The sequence below is a fragment of the Dendrobium catenatum genome, unplaced genomic scaffold (assembly GCF_001605985.2).
Source record: "Dendrobium catenatum unplaced genomic scaffold, ASM160598v2 fragScaff_scaffold_1416, whole genome shotgun sequence".
NCBI lineage: Eukaryota > Viridiplantae > Streptophyta > Magnoliopsida > Asparagales > Orchidaceae > Dendrobium > Dendrobium catenatum.
In genome coordinates this window covers 213,618-235,956 of record NW_021319878.1, presented here as the reverse complement: position 1 = coordinate 235,956, position 22,339 = coordinate 213,618, and the positions used below count along the sequence as shown (strand labels likewise).

The following is a 22,339-nucleotide window of genomic DNA, read 5'->3' as shown; positions in this document are numbered from 1 at the left end:
ACTGTTATCTACTGTTTTACCATTTAATTCGTGTAATGTAGGCTCTTTACATTCTTGCAACAGTTGTCGGTTGGCTAAAAGTTGTCAATTACCATTTCCTGTATCTGTTTCTAGATCTACTTGTTCTTTCGAATTAGTTCATTCGAATGTTTGGGGACCTTGTCCTACTATTTCTTCTCAAGGTTTTCGCTATTTTGTTACGTTTATTGATGACTTTTCTAAATTTTGCTGGGTTTTTTCCGTTAACACACAAATCTGAAGTTACTAGCAAATTTATTCTGTTTTTTCGCATGGTTAAATGTCAATTTCAAACGACTTTAAAAACTATTCGTACAGATGGTGGTGGTGAGTATTTAAATCGTTCTTTTCAGTCTTTTTGTCAATCTTGGGGCATTAATCATCAGTATACTTGCCCTTATACGCCTGCTCAAAACGGTGTTGCGGAACGTAAAAATAGACATATTTTAGAAACTATTCGCAGTCTTTTAATTCATTGCCATGCTCCTTTAACACTTTGGGTTGAAGCTTTACATACGGCATTTTATATTATAAATCGGTTGCCTACACCCAATCTTCATCACATAACTCTGTTTGAAACTTTATACAAGAAACAACCTTCTTTTGCTCATTTTAAAATTTTTGGGTGTCTTTGTTATCCTTGGTTGAGACCTTACTCTAAATCTAAACTTTCTCCCTTGTCCATACCGTGTGTTTTCATTGGGTATGCGTCTCAACAAAAAGGGTATAGGTGTCTTGATCCCTCTACCGGTCGCGTGTTTATATCTCGACATGTGGTGTTTACTGAAAACATTTTTCCCTTTCAAAAAGAATCCTCTGTTCATAAATCCCCGGTTAAGTCTACTCATGTAGATTTGCCTCCGTTACTCCTGGTTCCTCTATCGCGCCAGCCCAATACTTCTTATCACTATACCTCTCAGCCGTCCCAAGCAATTCAGACGTTGGATCCTTCGGGTAATACAACTCAGAATTCCTCTATTCCACAGATCTCCATCAATTCCAGACCTCTTACCTCACCACAACCTGCTTCTATCAATCCTATTACCTCTACTGCTCCCATTCATCCTATGAAAACTAGGCGGCAAACCGGTCATCTTAAGCCTAAAGTCATTTTTGATCTCACTCATCAATTAACTGATGCTGATCCGACCTCCTATACTCATGCTAGCAAAGTGGAACACTGGCGTACTGCTATGTCTCAAGAGTTTCAGGCGTTGCAATCTCAAGGAACTTGAGACTTAGTTCCTCCAAAACCGGATCAACACATTCTTGGATGCAAATGGATATATCGCACTAAAAGAACCTCCTCTGGCACTGCTTCTCGCTATAAGTCTCGTCTTGTCGCCTTAGGATATAATAGAGAATTTGGTATTGATTACACTGACACATTTAGCCCAGTTGCTAAAATTCCTACGGTTCGCGTTTTACTTGTCTTAGCTTTACATCAAAAATGGCCCATACATCAATTAGATGTTTCTAATGCTTTTTTGCATGGTTCTCTAACTGATACGGTTTATATGAAGCAACCACCAGGTTTTATTGACGCGGATCACCCTACTTATGTATGCAAATTAAAGAAAGCGTTGTACGGTCTTAAACAAGCTCCGCGTCAATGGTTTGAAACGCTTACTGGATTTTTACACCAATGTGAGTTTACTACTAGTCATTCTGATCCTTCGCTATTTATCTATCATAAACATCACATAAGAATTTTTATTTTGATTTATGTTGATGACATTCTTTTAACCGGTAACAATTCTTTGTTTATATCTCAATTATTATCCAAACATCATCAACGTTTTCAAATGAGGGATCTCAGTAATCTACATCAATTTCTTGGCATAACTGCTGAATCACATCCAAACGGGCTACTTCTTCAACAATCCCAATATGCCGAAGATATACTACGCCGGGCCGGGATGCAGAACAGCAAAGAAGTTGCTACGCCAATATCCATCAAGACGCCTCAGTCCTCTGCTTCACCGGATTTCTCCAATCCTACATTGTATCGTCAATTAGTTGGCGCATTACAATACCTAACACTTACACGTCCTGACATTACGTATGCAGTCAACAAAGCCTGTCAACACATGCATAGTCCGACGGATCAGCATTTTGATGCTTTAAAACGGATACTTCGATATCTGCGGGGTACCGTTCATTATGGATTACCGATTACAGGCTCATCTATGAATCTCCGATCATATGTTGACTCGGATTGGGCAGGAGATCAGCAAGACCGCAAGTCCACAACCGGGTATTGTAATTTTCTTGGCAATACACTCATATCATGGAGCGTCAAGAAGCAAACAACCATAGCACGTTCTTCCACTGAAGCGGAATATCGTGCTATTGCTGCAGTTACCACAGAGATCATTTGGCTTCGCCGGCTTCTTGAAGAATTCGGTTTTGCTCAAACCTCACCAACCATTTTATATTGTGACAATACCTCGGCAATTGTCTTGGCAAACAACCCAGTTTATCATGCACGTACGAAGCATATTGAAGTAGATTGTCATTTTATTCGGGAGTGTATCAAGAATCAAAGCATTCAGGTTCATCATATCTCTTCCAAAGACCAATTAGCAGATTTTTTCACCAAGTCTTTATCTATCTCACGGTTCAAACTGCTTGTTAGCAAGATGCTCACCTCCGGTGCATCAGCTTGCAGGAGGGTATTAAATGATAAAGACATTGATTATTCTAAAAACAATAAAACACATATTTAAGTGTGTTTACGTGTCCTGTTGTAATTGGTAAAGAATTGTATAAGCTGCGTCTATAAATATTGTCCTAAGCTATGTACTGAGACAGTTTTTTACTCAATAAAATTTTCTCTGTTTTGTTTTTCTTCCCGTCGTCTTTCCTGTGTGCTTCATCGCTCTACAGGCTTTCAAGAAGAACTAGATCATTGCTCATCCATGTATGCGAACAAAACAGTTAATTAATTAAAGTCATCTTACAAGATTTACGTTTGGTGGATGAGCATATGGTGTCATCCAAATTCGTAGAGGGTCATCCAAAGAAGGGGAGGGTAAGGGGAGCTTTTCTTAAAGGGGAAAATATTCCATTATTCAACAAAAAAAAAAATATTTTTTTTCTACCATCATGATGCACATTCCTATGGAATTTCTATATAATAAAAGTAGGCCTTTATTCCTATTCAAAATTTGATACAAAAATAAAACAACATAAAATTTAACTAATCACTTTCATTAATAATAACTTAATTATCCATATAAAAAAATAACTTAATTATCCATCTTTTGTAAACTAAGACATCTTATATTGCTTTGAATACATTTTGCATTTAATGATTAGCTTTTCAATTTCCATTGGTTTGGCAATTATATTCTCATAACTGGGAATTAGTCAAGATTAACAAATCTTATCAGTTAATAAGTTAAATTTCTTGTGGATCTTTGAAGCAAAAAAAATTGTGAGAGAATATCCTAATCAAAATTTTATCCAGATTAGCTCGAAATTATTTGTATTTGTTTTGAGATTAGTGATATATCTATGTAGAATTTATATTATAATATTCTCAATGTAAATATAATAATTTTCACACTCGTCCTAATTTACTTTGTTTTGTACAAAGTGATCCTCCATGCAATTTGATCATCAAAGTTTTTTTTTTGTCATAAATTTATTTATCTTCCTATTTTTTAGGGATTAAAATAACTTTTTATATTCGAATTTTTTGTTAAATTAACATAAAATTATTCTTATTTTAAAGCATCAAAAGATATTTTCCACCATAGTAATATATAATTATATACTAAGCTCCATTATTAAAGTAAGGTCATAATCAATAATTGCCTTCATATAAACTAATTTTTATCTTATTTTTAATTAATTCTTTTTTTTATATTAATTGCTATGGTTTTTTTTTTTTTTGGACGCACCAAAGAGGAAAATAAAAAAATTTACAAGAACACTCGAAGACATCAATTTGCCCGGCCTGGGAAGGGTTCATGGTAATAAGTCACTTGTTTGCTGAAAGAGAATCTACAGAAAAAAATAACATATAGTATATAGGGAAGATGTTTTGAGCTATTTGATTGGAAGAATGATCTCTTGGACTATTTTTTACATTAAACTTCAATTAAATTTTGTTTAGGATTTATTTGTGACAATTTTTTTACTATTTTTTTAAAAGCAACTTTTAGTACAAATTTTGTTTGAGTTAGAAATTTTCTGCTAAATATCTGCTTTAAAAAATAATAAGAAAGTTATCTCAAACGAAGCCTTATTTAGTATAAACATTGGCCGATTGGTGATGGCGGCACGCAAGAGGGCGCTAAAGTGGACTTGGTGGGTGGTGGTCCATAGCGGTTGTTCGTGGTGGATGTCGTTAGCGGACAATTATTGGATGTAGCAATCCATCTAAATTTAACAATTTTGAAATTCATCAAAAATGAACTGAAAGATGAATTTCAAATTCATATATTAATTACTTTCTATTTGATTTACTTTACATTTAAATGTATTACAAACAAATAAGCAAACAACACATAAATCTATTTAGCTTATGTAAATATATAATAAATTATCAAATAAAATAAATTCATTAAAAAAATACTCAAATATCGGGCGACTGTAGTTTGCTTCTTAACCGTCCAGGAAATGATCATATCGCCCAAGAATGAACAAAAACCTGATGTGGATTTGCGTGATAATGGATCGCCTGCCCAGTCGGCTTCTGAAAAAGCAGTAAGGAGTAGATTAGATTTTGTAATTGGAATTCCAAAATTGATCATACCTTTGATATATCTTAGAAGGCGTTTGAGCATATAGATGTTTTGAGGTTGTGGATTGTGCATATATTGGGATAGCTGATTGACACTAAAAGCAATGATTTATGAAGAAAAAACTGTTTGCTTTCGATAGAGACGACCGTCCTGCAACAGAGAATCAGCTGGAACAAATTCAGGAGGTTTGGTACACGTAGGATTAGCCAAAGGTTTGCAGTGCAATAGATCCGCTTCCTGGAGGATTTTGGTTGCGTAGTGTTCCTGTGAAAGAAAAAACTGCTGTGAGAATTTTGATATTTTAATACCGAGAAAGTCATTTACCTCCCCAAGATGCTTCATAGAGAAGCGGATACGAAGTCTGGACAGAATGGAACTGATAACAGCTTGATTATTGCCGGATATCAGAATATCGTCGACGTACACGAGGAGAAAAATTGTTGTGTTTTCGATTTTGTACAGTAGAAGAGAAGGGTTCGATTGACTATGAGCAAACCCAAGAGTGACAAGAAATTCAGTAAACGTGTTGTACCACTGTCGCGGAGACTGTTTTAATCCGTAGATTGATTTATGAAGGCGACATACGTGATTTGGATGGATGGTATCCTCAAAACCTTTAGGTTGAGCCATGTAGACCGTTTCATTCAGATTTCCATGAATAAAAGCGTTGGCTACGTCCAGTTGCTGAACCGGCCAGTCATTGTGGAGCGCTATAGTTAACAGAACGCGGATTGTGGGAAGCTTTGCGACTGGACTGAATGTCTCCGTGTAATCAATTCCGTATTCTTGGTGGTTTCCGAGAGCAACCAGTCTGGCTTTGTGTTTGGCGATAGATCCATCTGCATGAAATTTTAATCTGTATGTCCATTTGCATCCTAAGATCGCCGTATTTGCCAGAGGAGGAGTGAGGGACCATGTTCCTTGCTGTTGCAAAGCTAAGAATTCCATAGCCATTGCTTCGCGCCAATCTGCATTTTTAACAGCTTCTGAATAAGTGGTAGGAGGAATAGAATGTGTTGGCGATGTTTGTTTATGCAGCAGATTTAGTCGAATGGAAGGTCGCAATGATCCGGTTTTGCTACGGGTAGTCATCGGGTGAGTCGGAGGAGCGGAGTTACTGGGAGTCTGAGAGCAGTTACTCGAGCGGATGGTATCTGGACCCGGATTCTGCTGGGAAGAGCTAGTGATACTATCAGTAGTTGGCATAGGAATGTTAGCATGCGGAGGCTGAGTCTGCTTGGTCTGTATAACTGTGGAGGCAGGGGTGAGCAATAGAGGAGGAATATCAGCTGGAGTTGCAGAATGATTGCCGAGTTTAGCAGAGAAAGGAAATTTATTTTCGTGAAACAAGACATGCCGGGAGAAAGTAATCTTGTTGGTAGCGATGTCAAGACACTTATATCCTTTGTACATGTCGGAATATCCAAGGAAGATATGCGGTGTAGCATTGGGTTGAAGTTTATGCCGATTCTGCGAGGGAATAAGGGGATAGCATTCACAGCCAAAAGTTTTCAAGAAGCTGTAATTGGGTTTGGTGTTATGAAGTAATTCAAATGGAGAGAAATTGTTGAGATTAGGAGTTAGCAACCAGTTTATTAGATAGGTTGCGGTAAGCGCGGTGTATGGCCAAAATTTGTAAGGGGCTGAGGATGTGTGGAGGAGGGTGCGGATAGTCTCAGTAATGTACTGATGCTTACGCTCGGCAGTTCCGTTTTGCTCTGGTGTATAGGGGCATGAAGCCTGATGAATGATACCATTCGATCGAAGAAAATTTGAGAATGCATGATTCATGTATTCGGTTCTGCCATCTATACGAAAAATTTTGATTTTCTGGTTTGTATATGTCTCAACCTGTTTCTTAAAATTGATAAATGTGTCAAGAACTTCAGATTTCATTTTTAATGGAAACAACCAGGTAAATTTAGAAAAATCGTCCACAAAAATTACATAATATTTGAAGCCTTGATTAGAGATAACGGGAGCAGGGCCCCAAACATCAGAATGAATTAAAGCTAACAAAGTAGTAGAAGTGTGTGTAGATGGTTCAAAAAACAATTTATGACTTTTTGACATAGCACAAGATGCACACGAGATAGACGATTTGCCTAAATTGAGGCTCGGGTTACGACTAGAAATTAAGTCGAATGTGTGCTTATTCGGATGGCCTAACTTCTTGTGCCATGAATCTACCTTTGTAGAAGCTGTGAGAAGCACCGTATGCTCTGCCGTGGATGGTTTGCATGGCAAAGTGTAAAGACCATTGTTACATGGTCCTTGAAATAGAACTCGTTGAGTCTTCATATCCTTCAATCCAAATCCAGACGGGTTAAAGGTAATGGTAATATCATTATCCTTTGTAAACTGGGAAATAGAAATAAGATTGTAACAGATGGCGGGAGAGTAAAGTATTTGAGATAAATGCAGCTTACGTGACGGGGTCGGGAGAAGTCCCGCCCCGGTGTTAGCAATGTTCACGGAGCTGTCGTCGCCGATAGTTATGGTGTCTGAGCCTTGGTATGGTCGGGAAATAGAGAGATTATCCATGGAGTTTGTCAGGTGAGCAGAGGCCCCGGAGTCCAAGTACCAGCTGGAATCGGTATTGCAGTTGGTAGCCAGAAGTGTCGTTGAGGTTTGATTTGTTGGCGGGGTGTACTGCAGATTTGCTCTATGCCAGCAAGAAGCGGCGGAGTGGCCCTTCTTGAGGCAGATTTGGCAAATTAAAGATGATGATGAAGCTGAACTCCGTGGCTCCTTTGTAGTATTAGAGGAGTTCCGACCACGGGATCGCCGCCATCTACCGCGCTGGACGAACAGAGCTGTATTCGGATCTGAGTTGTTGGAGACTTTTGCGGCGTCGCTGGCAAGATTCACTTCTTCACTGAGAAGAAGAGGGTACAACTGATCCAAATGAATTGGTGTGAGAATTGTCCTGATAGCAGTCTTGAAAGATTGGTATGAAGGAGGGAGGCCGTTGAGAATATAAAGGATTATATCCTCTGTATCCACAACAGAGCCGGCGGCAGTAATTTTGTCCACAAGAGTCTTGATTTCTGTTAGGTACTGAGTCATGGTGGAGTTCTTGAGAGCGATATTATGGAGCTCGTTCTTTAACTGAATCACTTTGGAGCTATTCGTAGATTGATATTGCATCTCCAGCGTAGTCCAGATTGCCGCGGTTGAATCCAGTGCAAGAACATAGGGAAGAACCATGGGAGAGATCGTAGAGCATAATGAGGCGGATAGATTTTGATCGGTATGAGACCATTGCAGAAAGAGAGGGTTTGGAGATGACGATCCGTCTTGATTTAGCAGAAATTCAGACGGAGGGGACATAGCAGGATCAAGAAATTTTTGGAAACCGTTTTCCTTAAAGATTTTAAGGACCTGGGATTTCCACAGGGGAAAATTGTCGGGGGATAACTGGATAGAAACGACATTCTTGATATTAGAAACAAGAAATTTCAGGTTTGAAGAGATGACCGGATCGGTAGAATCATTCGCTGAAGCAGATCAAGGTTCTGCGATGGTAGAAGTTGCGGAATGAGCCATGGAGCAGCAGGAGGATCGACAGCTTAATCTGATACCATGTGGAAATGCAACAGGAAGAACGAATGACGGAACAGGAGTAAGAAGAAGACAAAGTAAAGAATGAATATTATTAATCTTATCTACAGATGAAGTATAGTCCTATATTTATAGACATTAGATGTTACAGCTTTTGAGCAGAGCCAATTAGATAAATACATGGAAATAACCAATCAAATACATACACCTCAGGTTTGTACAAAATATAAACTATATTATTTGTTTAACTCTAATAAATACTAATGATATAAGCAAGATGGCTGATTTGGTTAATATGTGGGCTGAAATTGGTATGTGTAGTGATATTCTCATGACTGAGAGCACAGGAACATCATGATCTCCAGCTATTGAATCATTTGTAGGAATATAGAAACTATTTGATTTCTGATACGCCATGCAAAAATTATCTTGATCAGACACGAATCTCGAGGCAAAAAGCTAGTTGGAAACTTCAAAATTTGATTTCAGGAGCATCCGAACTCCGATTTCAACGAGCTTACAGTCAAACTGAGCGTCTCGGAAATATGAACCCAACGACACCAAGATCAACCCAATCCAAGCCCAAATGAGTTAGAATCAAGGGTTCAAAGCGCTGTTGGAAGGTTCAAACCGCAATTTGAGTTACTAAACGGTCTTCGATTTTGACGAGCTTATACTCGAATCGAACGGCTCGACGAGACAAATCCAACGAGCCCAAGATTGCTAAATTCTGACATCATTAAGGCCTCCAAATGGCCAACGAACAATGCACGATCGAAGGGTTCACTATCGGCCGTCCATTCGAGCCACTCCTTATTCGCCCTTGATCTCACACTTATTTACGGACCATGCACCTCCAGAAAATCTATAAATAGAGCCCTCATTCTTCACAAGAGAGGATCCAAGCAAGAGAGAGAAGAAGAGAAGAAAAGGAAGAAGAGAAGGAAGGAGCTCCTCCTCGACAGCCGCCGGACCACCGCAGAACCTCGCCGGACCATCGCAGTAACCTCGCCGGACCACTGCCGGACCATCGCAGTAACCTCGCCGGACCACCGCCTCAAGGCCTGACATTCAGTCCCTATGTCCTGTCGAAGACCCGACGTCTTATTCAAGACCTGACACTCAGTCCCTACGTCCTGCTCAGGGCCCGACATTCAGCCCCTACATCCTGCCGAAGACCCGACGTCTTATTTAAGTAACTGATTGTAATCTGATCACCCTTGGAGGTGATCCAGTCCTTTGTAACCAACTCAAAGTCTAGTGGAATCATTTTCAACTGGGCTAGGCCTCGTGGTTTTTCCCTTTTAAGGGTTTTTCACGTAAAAAATCTTGTGTTCTCTATATGTGAGCTAGTTATACGTACAACGTTAAGACGCAGAATTAAATCTCTATCGCCACGTATTTTCTAGCCCGCAACAATTTCGGTATAGGATCTCCCTCATCTTTTTAGAATCTTTTGGATGTCGTCTCATTGAGTGAACAATGAGATTTTTACTCTGATACAGGATTTGATCTTGATTCTTTTGAAGATATCAGGGCTTTGACATGGCCTTTTGTGGTTCCCTTAATTGAGTTGCGATGACGACAGAAGTTGCACTTGTAAATGACATTATTCTGGATTTAATCCGTCCACCTGATCACGTGTGGGTTCTTTTGTGCTTCTTTATTAGAAATGTGACTCACAAAATGACGCAGATCTCATCTTGATTCTTTGAGAAAGAAGTATCGTTAGTAGTCTTAGACAAAGACTTGCTTGTTTCATTGACAACAGAACATGCGATTTCATCCCAATCCATTGACATTAAATCCTCGCATGCAGCTTCTATGTGCGAATCTGTTGAGTTATTGCTGCTGAACTGAATCTCCATCCAAAGCTTCCTACAAATGGAAGACAACAACCTCGAAGGTGGTGGCTATGCATTAAAATGTGGGATCACAGAGCATAGTACTCATGCTTGTTCGAAATCTAGTTGTTGAAGATGAAAGGTTAGGGTGCTGTAGCCTGGGTCGGACAAAGCATGTGGTCTGAAAGCTTCAAATGGGTGGCTTTGACGTGGGAGTTCAGTAGGTTATAGTAGACGGAAAGAGTTGGCTTGAGGTTAGGAGAAAGAGGAGTTAGGTAGATTGAACAGGGACTGAAGCTGAAGCTCGTAGCTTGTGGAATCGGAAGGAGTCTAAGGCCAAGGCTTCGGCGGAGGCAGCAAGAGATAAAAAAAAAGAACTTTCGTTTGTTTCATTTTGATTGAACGAGGCTTCATCATAAACCGAAGCGACTTCTCATGCGAGGATTTCCCGGGATTTGATCGAAGAATAGAGGAGAGCGTTGGAGGTTCAGGGGATTTTTCAGGGATTTGGCACAGACGATACGAGGCTAGCATTTAATTAGATTTTATTTCCTCTGTTTTCTTTTCTTTTTGGCTAGATTCATGAGCAACTGTAATAATGACTTTTCTTAATTATTAATTGCATTAATTAAAGATGACATTGATGTATCAATCACTGAAGCAATCTTAATTTGTGAGATTTCCTCGAAATTCATGCATATTTCACCTCGGTCAATGTGTCAAATTCCTTGAATATTAAAATTAGATGTCATATTTCCCCAAAAAAAAAATTAGATGTCATTTTTGTGATCGAACGTCATCCGAGCGACGCCGAGGCCTAATTTACTCGAAATATGCGTTGTCTCAAAATTCGTGTTACTCATTAGGATGATCCAAATTGAATAAATAAAATACAGTTTTTGAGTATTTGCAATGTTATGAATACAATGACGAAGTCCATTTGTCGATCCGACATCGTTTGATCACCCTCGCTCTTTAATTTCGGGTGTCGGTCATCCCTTTTTACCGATATCATCCAATTCAATTACAAGGGGACTTGACCTAACAGAATTCAATGTTCTGATCACAATGTCACAATCTGTTTAGCAATCAGATGTCGTTTGACCCTTCAAGTGATGTGTGGCGCCAAGTCGCTTATCACTTTATTCACCAGTTTGGGTCCGTTATTGCGTGGTTTGAAGTATGGGGGTCAACAGGGAACAAAAGGTATATAGGAGAGCTTTGGGAGACAGAAGAGAAGAAGAGATTTTTGAAAGGGTTATTTTTAAGGGATTCACAAGGTCACTCCAAGCATGATTCTTCTTTGTTTACTTCAAGCTTTTGCTTTGATCCTTTGGAGGTTTCAGTAAGACATTTTGTAGCAACAATCTTAGGTTCTCTATCTTTTTCAAGAGGTAGAAAAAGGATTGATGGTTCTCTACCATCACCAAGAGGGTGAAAAATGATTGTAGGTTCTCTGCCTTCACTAGGAGGGTGAAAAAGGATTTTAGGATCTTTGCCTTCGCTGGGTTAGTGAAAAATATTTTGTAAGGGCTTCTCTGCCTTGCTGTTGGGGCAAAAGGAGAGACACTACATTTAGTGCAATGCCTGGAAAGGAGGTTTCCAGGGAGTGAACGTGGGTCAGGTTGGATCGAACCACTATAAATGTCTATGTTTTCTATTTTTATTATTCCACACTTTTATTTTTATGTGGTTTATTATTTGTTTTACAAACTTTGTATTTTTTTATCATAATTTTAATTTGCTTTTGCATTAAGGGGATTATGGTACTTTCTTTTTGTTTAAAATTTTTAAATAAATAATTCACCCCCTCTTGGTTAGCCTCATGTTGGGTCCATTTATTTTAACAACCTACATAAACTTTTATGTATATCAGCTAAAAGAAAAAAAGATGCATATGGACGGCGATGGCAATGTCATAACCTAACCAAACCAGCACATGTCCATCATATTGAGCTGTGACAGAGTAATTCTAAGATATAGTTTTAAAGTTATTTCAAATTTTTTGTCAATGTTCTTTGAAATAAACTACACTATAGAGATATTAAAACATCCAAATAGTGAAAATATACTCATCTACAATATTTCTTTCATTTCATCAAAATAAATATCTAAACTATAATATATAGCTACGACAAGAGTTATATAACTGAAAATTTTAACTTGCCATGAGTGTACAAAAACCAAAATAGAAAAATACTTATAACCTCATATCTTATCCTGAATTATTAGTCCATAATCTACTTATCCTTCCCAGATCTTGAAAACCTGAAGTAAAATAACAATGAGCTATAATAATTCAACAGGCTACACAATCTGATCTAAATTTTCAAATTCTTTTATTATTCATGTTGCTGAATATTTAAAAGAGTTAAATATAATATAATAAATATGTGTACGAAGAAATAAAATAATAGTATAACATTCATATAATATTTACTGAATAGATAAATAAATTGCAATGCATATCATAGATAAGCTCATATCAGATTTCTTAGACATAGATATAATCTCAATGAATTCTGGCCCCTTATAACTCCCTTTTATATTTATAGCACTAGAATTTTCCTTGACATAGATAGAAGCTAAAAAAAATTTGGCCCCTTATGGCTTCCAATAGATAAATTAAATTACATATGCATATATATCATCACATTATAATAATTAAAGAGTAATTGAGTAATAGAAAATATTAATTTACTATAATGGTAGGTAACAAAAAATCCTACTAGACAAAATTGCACATTTTCAAAAAATTATCAAATTATTAGGTATTGCACAAAATAATAATTTAAGACTTTTATTATGCTACACTACTCTTTTTTAACATCCACATAATTTTCTATTCAATAAAAATCTCACAAGTTTCAAAACTCTTGCTGTAAAATTCTCAAAAATTATTCAAAATGTGCATAATCATAATATCAATTATTTATAAAAAGTTACACTATAAATGTTTTACCATTGCAAAGTTATACATATTTTTCGCTAAAGGAAACAAAATTTTAATAAAAAAATTTGCTAAAAATTACATATTTTTGAAAATTAAGATGGGCATAATGTGATATACATTGTGACGACCAAGTTTCCTAGTAGGCTAACAAACTTAAATGGCTCTAAGACCTTCAACATCATATTCTGATTTTCATTCTCCTCTTCTTTTGTGTTTTCCTTAGCCATTCTTTTTTTGGGAAAAATGAAAAGGCAAAGCTTTTATCATATTATATAATAGTGGATTAGGACATTATAATAAATTATTAAATAATTATTTTAATTATTTAGTATTAAAATATTAATTTTATCTAAATTCTTTTATATCATTAAATCTAATAATTTTTGAAAAATATTCATAAATTAGCTAATCATATCGGGAACATTCTTGTGTAATCGGTTTGCATAACGAACACTTGACAGTCCCAAAAGCACCATTTGTACTGATGTGTGTTAATTTCTTAAGAAATTCCAAAAAATTATGAAAAATTTAAGATAATTAAAGCACCACTATATAAATGTTATATCAAAGGCAGTTTGTGATTTAGATTTATAACTACTCCTGAAATAATTATTGATTGCTCTATATAAAAAAAATTCTAAAAAATCTTTTTTAATGGCTTCATAATCCACCCACCTTAAGAAAAATGTTGTCATTGACATTCCCAAAATAGAATTAGTCAGAATAAACCTATATATAACTAACTCATATCAGATCCTTCTCTTAAGTAGTCTCTCTAGCACATCTATGCTTCCACTACACCTTGACCATAGAAATTTGTTTGCTCCTCAATTACCTTGCATCATATGCTAAAATTTTATCTCATTCTTCTATATACCGCATATTCAGATGAACCTCAACCTAATCAGGAGATAATTTATTCTTAGAATTAAATAGCCACTTTCTCAAAGAAGATACTTGAAACACTGTACATATTAATCATATGATCAGGTAACAATAATTATAAGTTGAACCACCAATCCGCTCAATATTAAAAAGTTAAATGTAACTTGGATTGAGCTTGCTGATTCTCCCAAATCTACTATCACCTTGTATAAGGCTGACATTAGCATCAACTAGGTCATTAATCTGAAACTCAATCAACTTATGTTTCTAATTATAGTATTTATTCTACCTATCCTATGCAAGTTTCAACCTTTCTCTGACCCAAAGGATCTTTATTGGAGTATCATACACAAAGGCTTAACTTATCACTTGTCTATCTCCCACCTCAGTCAAAGTCAAAGAAGTCCTAATTTTTTAGCCATACAGAACTTTGTAAGGAGCTATAACAACCTATATTGAACATGTAACTATTGTTATATATAAACTTTCTCAACGGGATATGATCCTCCTAACTTTCCCCAAAATCTTAAGCAAACAATCTCAAAAGATCCTCCAGTTCCTATATTATCTTTCGGACTATCTGTCTATTAGTAGATGAAAAGCCACATTGAAGTATAACATTATACCCAATCCTTGCTAAATACCTCTCAATAATTTGGAGGTAAACCTGCCATCTTAATTAGATACAATCTTCTTCAACACACCATATGACCAGATAATATCTTTAAGAAAGACCGATCATAACCTATCCACCAAATATGTCTGTTGGATCAAAATGAAATGGGCAAATTTTATAAGTAAATCGACAACAATCGAAATATTATCATGCCCCTACATAAATATGGGAAAACCTATAAAAAACATATTGTTACCTCTTCCTATTTCCACTCTTGAATAAGTAATAACTCATAAAGACCTCCCGGTAACTGATACTCTACCTTTACTAATTGACATGCCTTACACTTTGATATAAACTATGTTATTTCCTTCTTAAATCCAAGCCACCAAAACATACCTCTAAAATCATCATATATCTTACTACTTCTTAAATGAATAGTATAGTATGAATAATGAGCCAAATGTAGAATCTCCTGCCTTAGATCTCTAAAAATAGGAATCCAAAGTTTATCATTAAGGAAAAAACACTAGAATCCAAAACTTGTAGTTATGATTTCTTGCCAGATTTGATTTGATCAATCGAGATATTATGCAATCTGAGCTTCCTAAATCTTTTCTTCTAAAAAATATTGAATGATCATCATAGTCACTATAATAGAATCCCAATTAGTAAAAGAAATCAGCTTCAACTCTAATCTCTTCATAACTTGTATTAAATACTCATTAGAAGTGAGCTACATATAAGATAATCTAGAAGACTTCTTGCTCAGAGCATCTGCCATCACATTAGCTATACTTCGATGATACTAAATAGTAATATCATAGTCCTTGATCAAATTAAGCTACCTCATTTGCCTCAGATTTAGATCCTCCTAAGTGAATGTATATTTTTGACTCTAATGATAAGTGAAAATCTCATTCCTGACATAATATAAATAATATTGCCAAATCTTCAATACAAATACAATAACATGCAACTCTTATGTGTAAGAAATTCCTTTCATGTGGCTTTAACTCACTTGAATCATAAGATATCATTCAACCATGATGCATTAAAACACATCCAAAACTTCTTAGTGAAGCATTACTGAATACTTAAAATCATTTTGTTCCAGATGGAAGAGCCAAAAAGGAAGTAGAAATCAAATAATCCTTTAATATTTGAAAAATGGCCTCACACTCTAGCATCTAGATAAAAGCTACTAACTTTTGAGTTAGTCTCATTAGAACTTCAAAAATTTAAGAAACCACATTCACAAACTTCCTGTAATATCTAGCCATACGTAGGAAACTATGCATCTTAAGCAAGATTATAAGCCTTGGCCGATGAGTGAATGTTTGAATTTTTTTGGAGATTTATAAAGATATTATCACCACTCACCACATGTCCTAAAAAAAAAATACTCCTTAGCCAAAACTCATATTTGGAAAATTTTGGAACATAATTGATGTTGCCACAAAGTCTCTAATAAAATTCTTAGATATATGGAACGATCTTTGTTAGAAGAAGAATATACCAAAATGTCATCTATAAAAACAATCACAAACTGATCTCGATAATCTCTGAATAATCTATTCATCAGATCCATAAAGACAACTGGCATATTAATTAATATATCCAAATGGCATGACCAAAAACTTAAAGTGTCTGTATCGAGTACTGAAACCTATCTCCATCACATCAGCTTCTCTTACCTTCACTTGATAGTAACCAGATCATAGATCAATCTTTGAGAATATAAAAGATCACGCAAGCTGATCAAATAGATGATCAATCTGTCACAGTGAATACTTATTCTTAACAGTGACTTTATTGAAATAAATGTAGTCAAAACATGTACGTATCTTACTATTCTTTTTTATTACAAATAGAATAGGTGCTTCTTAGAGAGGCATATTAGGATAAACAAATCTCCTGTCAACCAACTCTTAAAGCTAAACCTTCAACTCCTGAAACTCCTTAGATTCCATCCTATATAGAGCTTTAGATCAAGGCTGCACCTAGAAATATATCAATACATAACTCTAAGTCTTTATCTAGAGGTAAATAAAAAAAGTCCTCTTGAAATACATCTAAAAAATCTCGTACTATCGGGATATCAGAAAGAGAATCAAAATATATACTCCTATCCCGGACTGATGCTAAAAATACTGTATAACCCTTCTTCCATAATCTATCTTCTTTCATAGTTGAGATCAAATAGGATAAAACACTTCTAACACTCTAGATTACATAACTCTCACTGCCCATAAATAACTTGACTTGGTTCTTCAACAAACTATTCTAAGCCCCATACTGACTAAACCAACCCATACCCAAAATAATATTATATGAAGAAATGGGTAATAAAATTCAACTAGATTTTCACTACTTATTAGAAATTAATCTTAAGATCATAGAAATAATATGTATATGCTATTATATCATCTCTAATTAGTAATGTAATAAAAAGAGAAATAAATAGTATAACTACATGTAAGTGAAATAAAACAACAAAATGCTCAGAAATAAAGAAATGATTAGCTCCAAAATTAAATAAAACATGACATGGATGGTAAAAATTGTAAATAATACATATTATAATATTTAGAGCATCACATCCCTCCTACTGAGTCGAACTGTATGCATGTAGCTAAATCAGAGCTAGAGCAACAAAACTACTAGGCTCTCTCTAACCACTGCCAAATGGCCTCCTTACCATTAAACTAGAACAACCAACTCTTCCAGATGGGCCCTTAGAAAAAGTACAAGAAGAAATTTTCGTTGATCTTTTTACTAATATGATGAAGCTCTAAGATTTGAACTCAAAATGTCAATTAAATACTTTATGTGGACACTTTGCTACCTGATGCTCTGTTTGACTGCATTTAATGCACTTTCAAATCATCCTGTAGTACTAATAAGAATGGCTTCGACTATAGCTCTGGCACACATGTGCCACACTAATAAAACCAGAGCTAGCTATACTGCCACTTCCGGAGACTGTTGTAGATGTCGTCTGTCCACCTCTTTTGGAATCTTTAGGTATAAATATGCTCTTTTTCTCAAAAAAGCGACTACTATAAGTCTCACCACTAAACCTCTTCTTACTAACAATCCATCGCAACTAAGTAGCCATCAGGTTATTCTCTATTAAAAGAGCTCTCTCCATAATCTTAGAGAAGTAAAAAAAGTGAAATGGTACTAGAGATTATCTCAGACTATCATGAAGTTTTCTCCAAAACTTATAGCACTCTTCTCCACGAGAATGCTAAGCAACTATAGAGCATATATAGCTAGAGCAATGAACTATGTCTTGTAGTACATAAAGCTCCTACTACCCTGAATTAGCCTAAAAAAAGTCTCTTATAATTACTATTGTGTAGAAGACATACAAATTAGGCTCTAAACACATTAGAGAATTCCGCCCAGTTAATTAAAAAGTTCAATCTCCCTTAAAATTTCTCCTCATATTGGCCTATCTACCTTCGCTCTGCTTTACCATATAATATAAAGACTGTTTACGACACCTTCCTCTCAGGAGGACACTGCATACCATAAAATGTCTTCTCTAGTCTAATCAACCAATCTTTTACTTCTTTTGGCTCTATGGTACCCTCTAATCTCGGAGGCTTCAAATCAAAAATATTTATAGATATTTATCTACCTCTTCAAATCTAATAATAAGAAACCTTCTCTATGCCTCACCCATCATCTGGGCTATTAAAATAGCAAACTATAAAATTATATATGAACCAACTATTGGAGCAGTACTATCTACATGAGCTACCAGACTAGTACATTCTCTATTTGTCATATTTGGGTCTAGTAGATCTATGATCACACGGAATATGCATGCAAATGAAACAAAAATAATAAACACCAAGACAGGCTTCAAACTTTCCCACAAGACTTACAAATTAATTGCTATAGCTCTATTTTATGATCAAATTCTAAAACTATCACTATGATACAACAAAGCTTGTCACAACCCAACCTGACTAGGACATGTCTTATCATGTTGAGCTATGACAAACAAATTCTACGATCTAATTTTGAAAGTATTTCTTATTTTTTGCTAATATTCATTGAATTAAATTAGACTATATAGCTACTAAAATATCAAAATACTAAAAATAACTCATCTATAAAGTTTCTTTCATTTCATCAAAATAAATTTCTTCACTACAATATATGTCTATAGGCAAGATCTACAAAATTAAAAATTTAACTAATCATGACTGTATAAAAATCAAAATAGCAAAATACTAATAACCTAAAATCTGATCCTGAAATGCTACTTCACAATCTCCTTCCCCTTCAGAGATACTAAAAATTAAAAGCAAAACTATAGTGAGCTACAACAGCTCAACAGGCCACATAATCAGATCTAAATTTTAAAATTCTTTTATTAAATATTTTATTGAATATTTAAAAATAGTTAAATAGAATCTAATAAATAACTTTACTAAGAAATTTAATAATAATATAACATTTATCCAATTTTATAATGAACATATAAATAAATTGCAATGCATATCATTTATTAATTCATATCCTATTTCTCAAATAGATAGAATCTCAAAGAATTTTTATCTCTTATGAGTCGTTTTGTGCTTATAGCACTAGAACATGTATGTAGGCACAAAAATATTGATTATAACCACCAGAATTCCCTGGCACAGATAAAATTTTAAAAATTTTTGACCATTTATGGCTCTCAATAGATATAATTTAATCAAATATACAAATCCATTATCAAATTATAGCAATTAAAGAGTAATTGAGCGTGCATAAAAATTGTATAGTTTTATATACTGGTAGGCAATATAAAATCATACCAAAAACAATTGCACATTTTTAAAAAATTATAAAAATTTATCAAATTATTAAGGATTATGTAAGACAATATTTTTAAAAATTTTATTAGACTACACAATTATTTTTTAACATCCAAATAACTTTGTATTCAATAAAAACACAACAAGTTTCAAAATTCCTATTGTAAAATTCCTAAAAAATAATTAAAATGTGTATAATCGTAATATCTAAAATATATAAAAAATTATGATGTGAAAGCTTTACATACCAGTGCAAAGTTATTCAAAATTTTCACTAACATAAAAAATTTTAATTGAAAAGTTTGCTAAAAACTGTATTTTTTTGAAAATTGAGATATGCATAATGTGACTTTTATTAGGACGACTAAGTTTTCCAACCGGACCAACGGACGCGAAAAATGCTCTAAGAGCACCAATATTGTATTTCTATTTTCTCACTTATCTCTTTTTATCTCCTTTTTTTCCTTTGATGTTCTTTGTTTGGGAAAAATGAGAAACACGAGGCTTTTATCATATTTCGTAATAGTGGATTAGGATATTATAATAAAAATATTAAATAATTACTTTGATTATTTAATATTAAAATATTAATTTTATCTAAATTCTTTTATATATTTAAATCCAAAAATCCAATAATTATAAAAAAATATTTATAAATTAGCTAATCATATCACGAACATTTTGGTGAAATTGTTTTGCAAAATGGACACATGACTTCCTGAAAGCTCCACTTGTACCGACAAGTGTCAATTTCTTAAAAAATTTCACCAGTGCCCAAAAATTATGTGAAAATTAAAGGACTACACTATAAATGTTCTAGCAAAGATAGTTTTAAATTTAAATTTAAAATGACTCCTGAAATAATTATTAACTCCACTAGGTCAAAAAAACTCAAAAAATTTTTTTTGAAGGGTTTCACAAGCAATCATTAGGGTGATCATTTGTATTGAATGTTGGGTAGAACTCTAAAATTTTTGAATCTCCAGATTCTCTTGAATTTCAAATCAAGCTTCAATCTCCAAGCTTCTTCAAGTGAAGCATGTGGTTCCATTTTAAGCTTACTCGAGTAAAAAACATTTCAGTAAATCTAGCTAAAGTTCAAAATATAAACTCCATTTAATGCCCAAGTTAATTTCTTTAATAATAAATTATTTTTTCATTATTTAAATTGATATTAAGTGACCATGGGCTCATTGGATTCCTTTGTCGAGAGGGTTATTTTGACTATAAGAATGCAAACATAAAAAATAATTGGTCCTTTAAATAATGTTTCAAACATTCCAATCACACCACAATTGTTGGATTTGGGCTCATTTTAAGTTGGAATGTATAACTTTTGTCTTTGTTCGACTCGTACTATAGAGACGTTCAGTTCGACTATAAATTTAGTAAAATTAATCACTTTTTATGTAGTTTACTTCATGAGTTTCTAAATTTAGTTACCAAAATTTTAATTTCCAATGTGACATTATGATTCGTACTTGATCAAACAAATTCTCTAATAACTTTTTTTATATTTTTTACATAATAATTGATTTTGGTAAATTTTAGAATCACTTATTATATATTTTTATATTTTTTTACATAATGATCGCGGATCAAAATATTTTCCAAATAACTTTTAACCAAAATATTTCTAAAATATTTCATGACCAATATAACTAAAAAAAAGTTTTTAACCAAAATCTTTTAAAATACTTAATAATCAAATTCATTTGAAACAAAATAAAATCAAACTCCTGATCGAATCCACCTCATCAAGTTCCTTTCTACAATTTGTCACGTAATGGGTCAAAGCCGACCACATTTGTAGCATTCATCAACAAATAAATAAAATTTACTTACAATAAATAAATAAGAACACGTTGCCCTTTCGTGCTTCAGTGTGGAACCGGTCTTCAAGGATTGGCATATGGAAGCATCTTTTTTCTCCCTTTCTGTCTCTTCAAGCTGCTCTTATATAAATCAATCGAAGGAGAACCACTTTGTCCAAGGAAATCAGAAGCTAAATAGAAACATGCAAAAGCTACATGCGAATCAGAGAAAGTGTTCGTAAGCATGGATCACATTTGTGTTGGCGATGGGCTCAACATTGAGGTCTGCATTCATGAAGCGAAAACTATCAAATGGGTTGGTTTTTCGGCAATTGGTGATGTGGGGACTAGAGAGCGAGACAATCAAATTTATGCTGGAGACGAAGATATGTGTAGCGACAGATCAAACATTTCTTACAAGGGAGAAGGTGGGGTCAAGGATAAATATATTTTATCTGCAGCTAACATCAATATTAGAGGACGATGACGAGGATGATGATGACGATGAGGAAGATGTGAAACAAGTGATGGAAGCATCAAATGATTCAGACTGTGCCAAAAGCATAGGGAAACATGGCCTAGACTTGGAGGTGATCTAAGGGTTTATTTGGGCTGTAAAGGCTGGAATTTGGGTGTTGGGTTATTTGTTTATAGAACTTCTTTGAAGTGATTAGTAAAATTGTAATTACCATGAGAGAATTTGTAATCTTTTATTTTTTATAATGTTGACTTTTTTTTTTTTATTTAAAGGATGTTGATCCTATATGTATATATTTCTTATGAATTTGATTAAAAAACCTTTAATTTTTACTATAAGATTTTTTTGTTCTAATTATTATTATAATGTCTTTATATTTACTTTTCTTCTCCATCCAACTTAATTTATCAATTCTTTCGATTTTTTGCTGTAAGCGAAATGGAATCATAAAATATGTTAAATATATGTTTTTCTTTATATATAATTAATTTATGTTCAAGTATTGATGATCAAATGGAAATTCATATTATTTTTTGACGTGATTAAAGGAAATTTAAAGAATAACTGAACTTTAATTAAACTTGTTACAA

General features: G+C 34.4%; 1 protein-coding gene across 1 annotated transcript; it reads left to right on the top strand.

Annotated features, from left to right (window-relative positions):
• The first annotated feature begins 1,823 nt into the window (after positions 1–1,823).
• Positions 1,824–2,747, top strand: LOC110092095 (uncharacterized mitochondrial protein AtMg00810-like). Its single transcript, XM_020816473.1, has one exon. It carries the CDS (start codon positions 1,824–1,826, stop codon positions 2,745–2,747), a length of 924 nt encoding a protein of 307 aa, XP_020672132.1.
• The last annotated feature ends 19,592 nt before the right edge of the window (positions 2,748–22,339 follow it).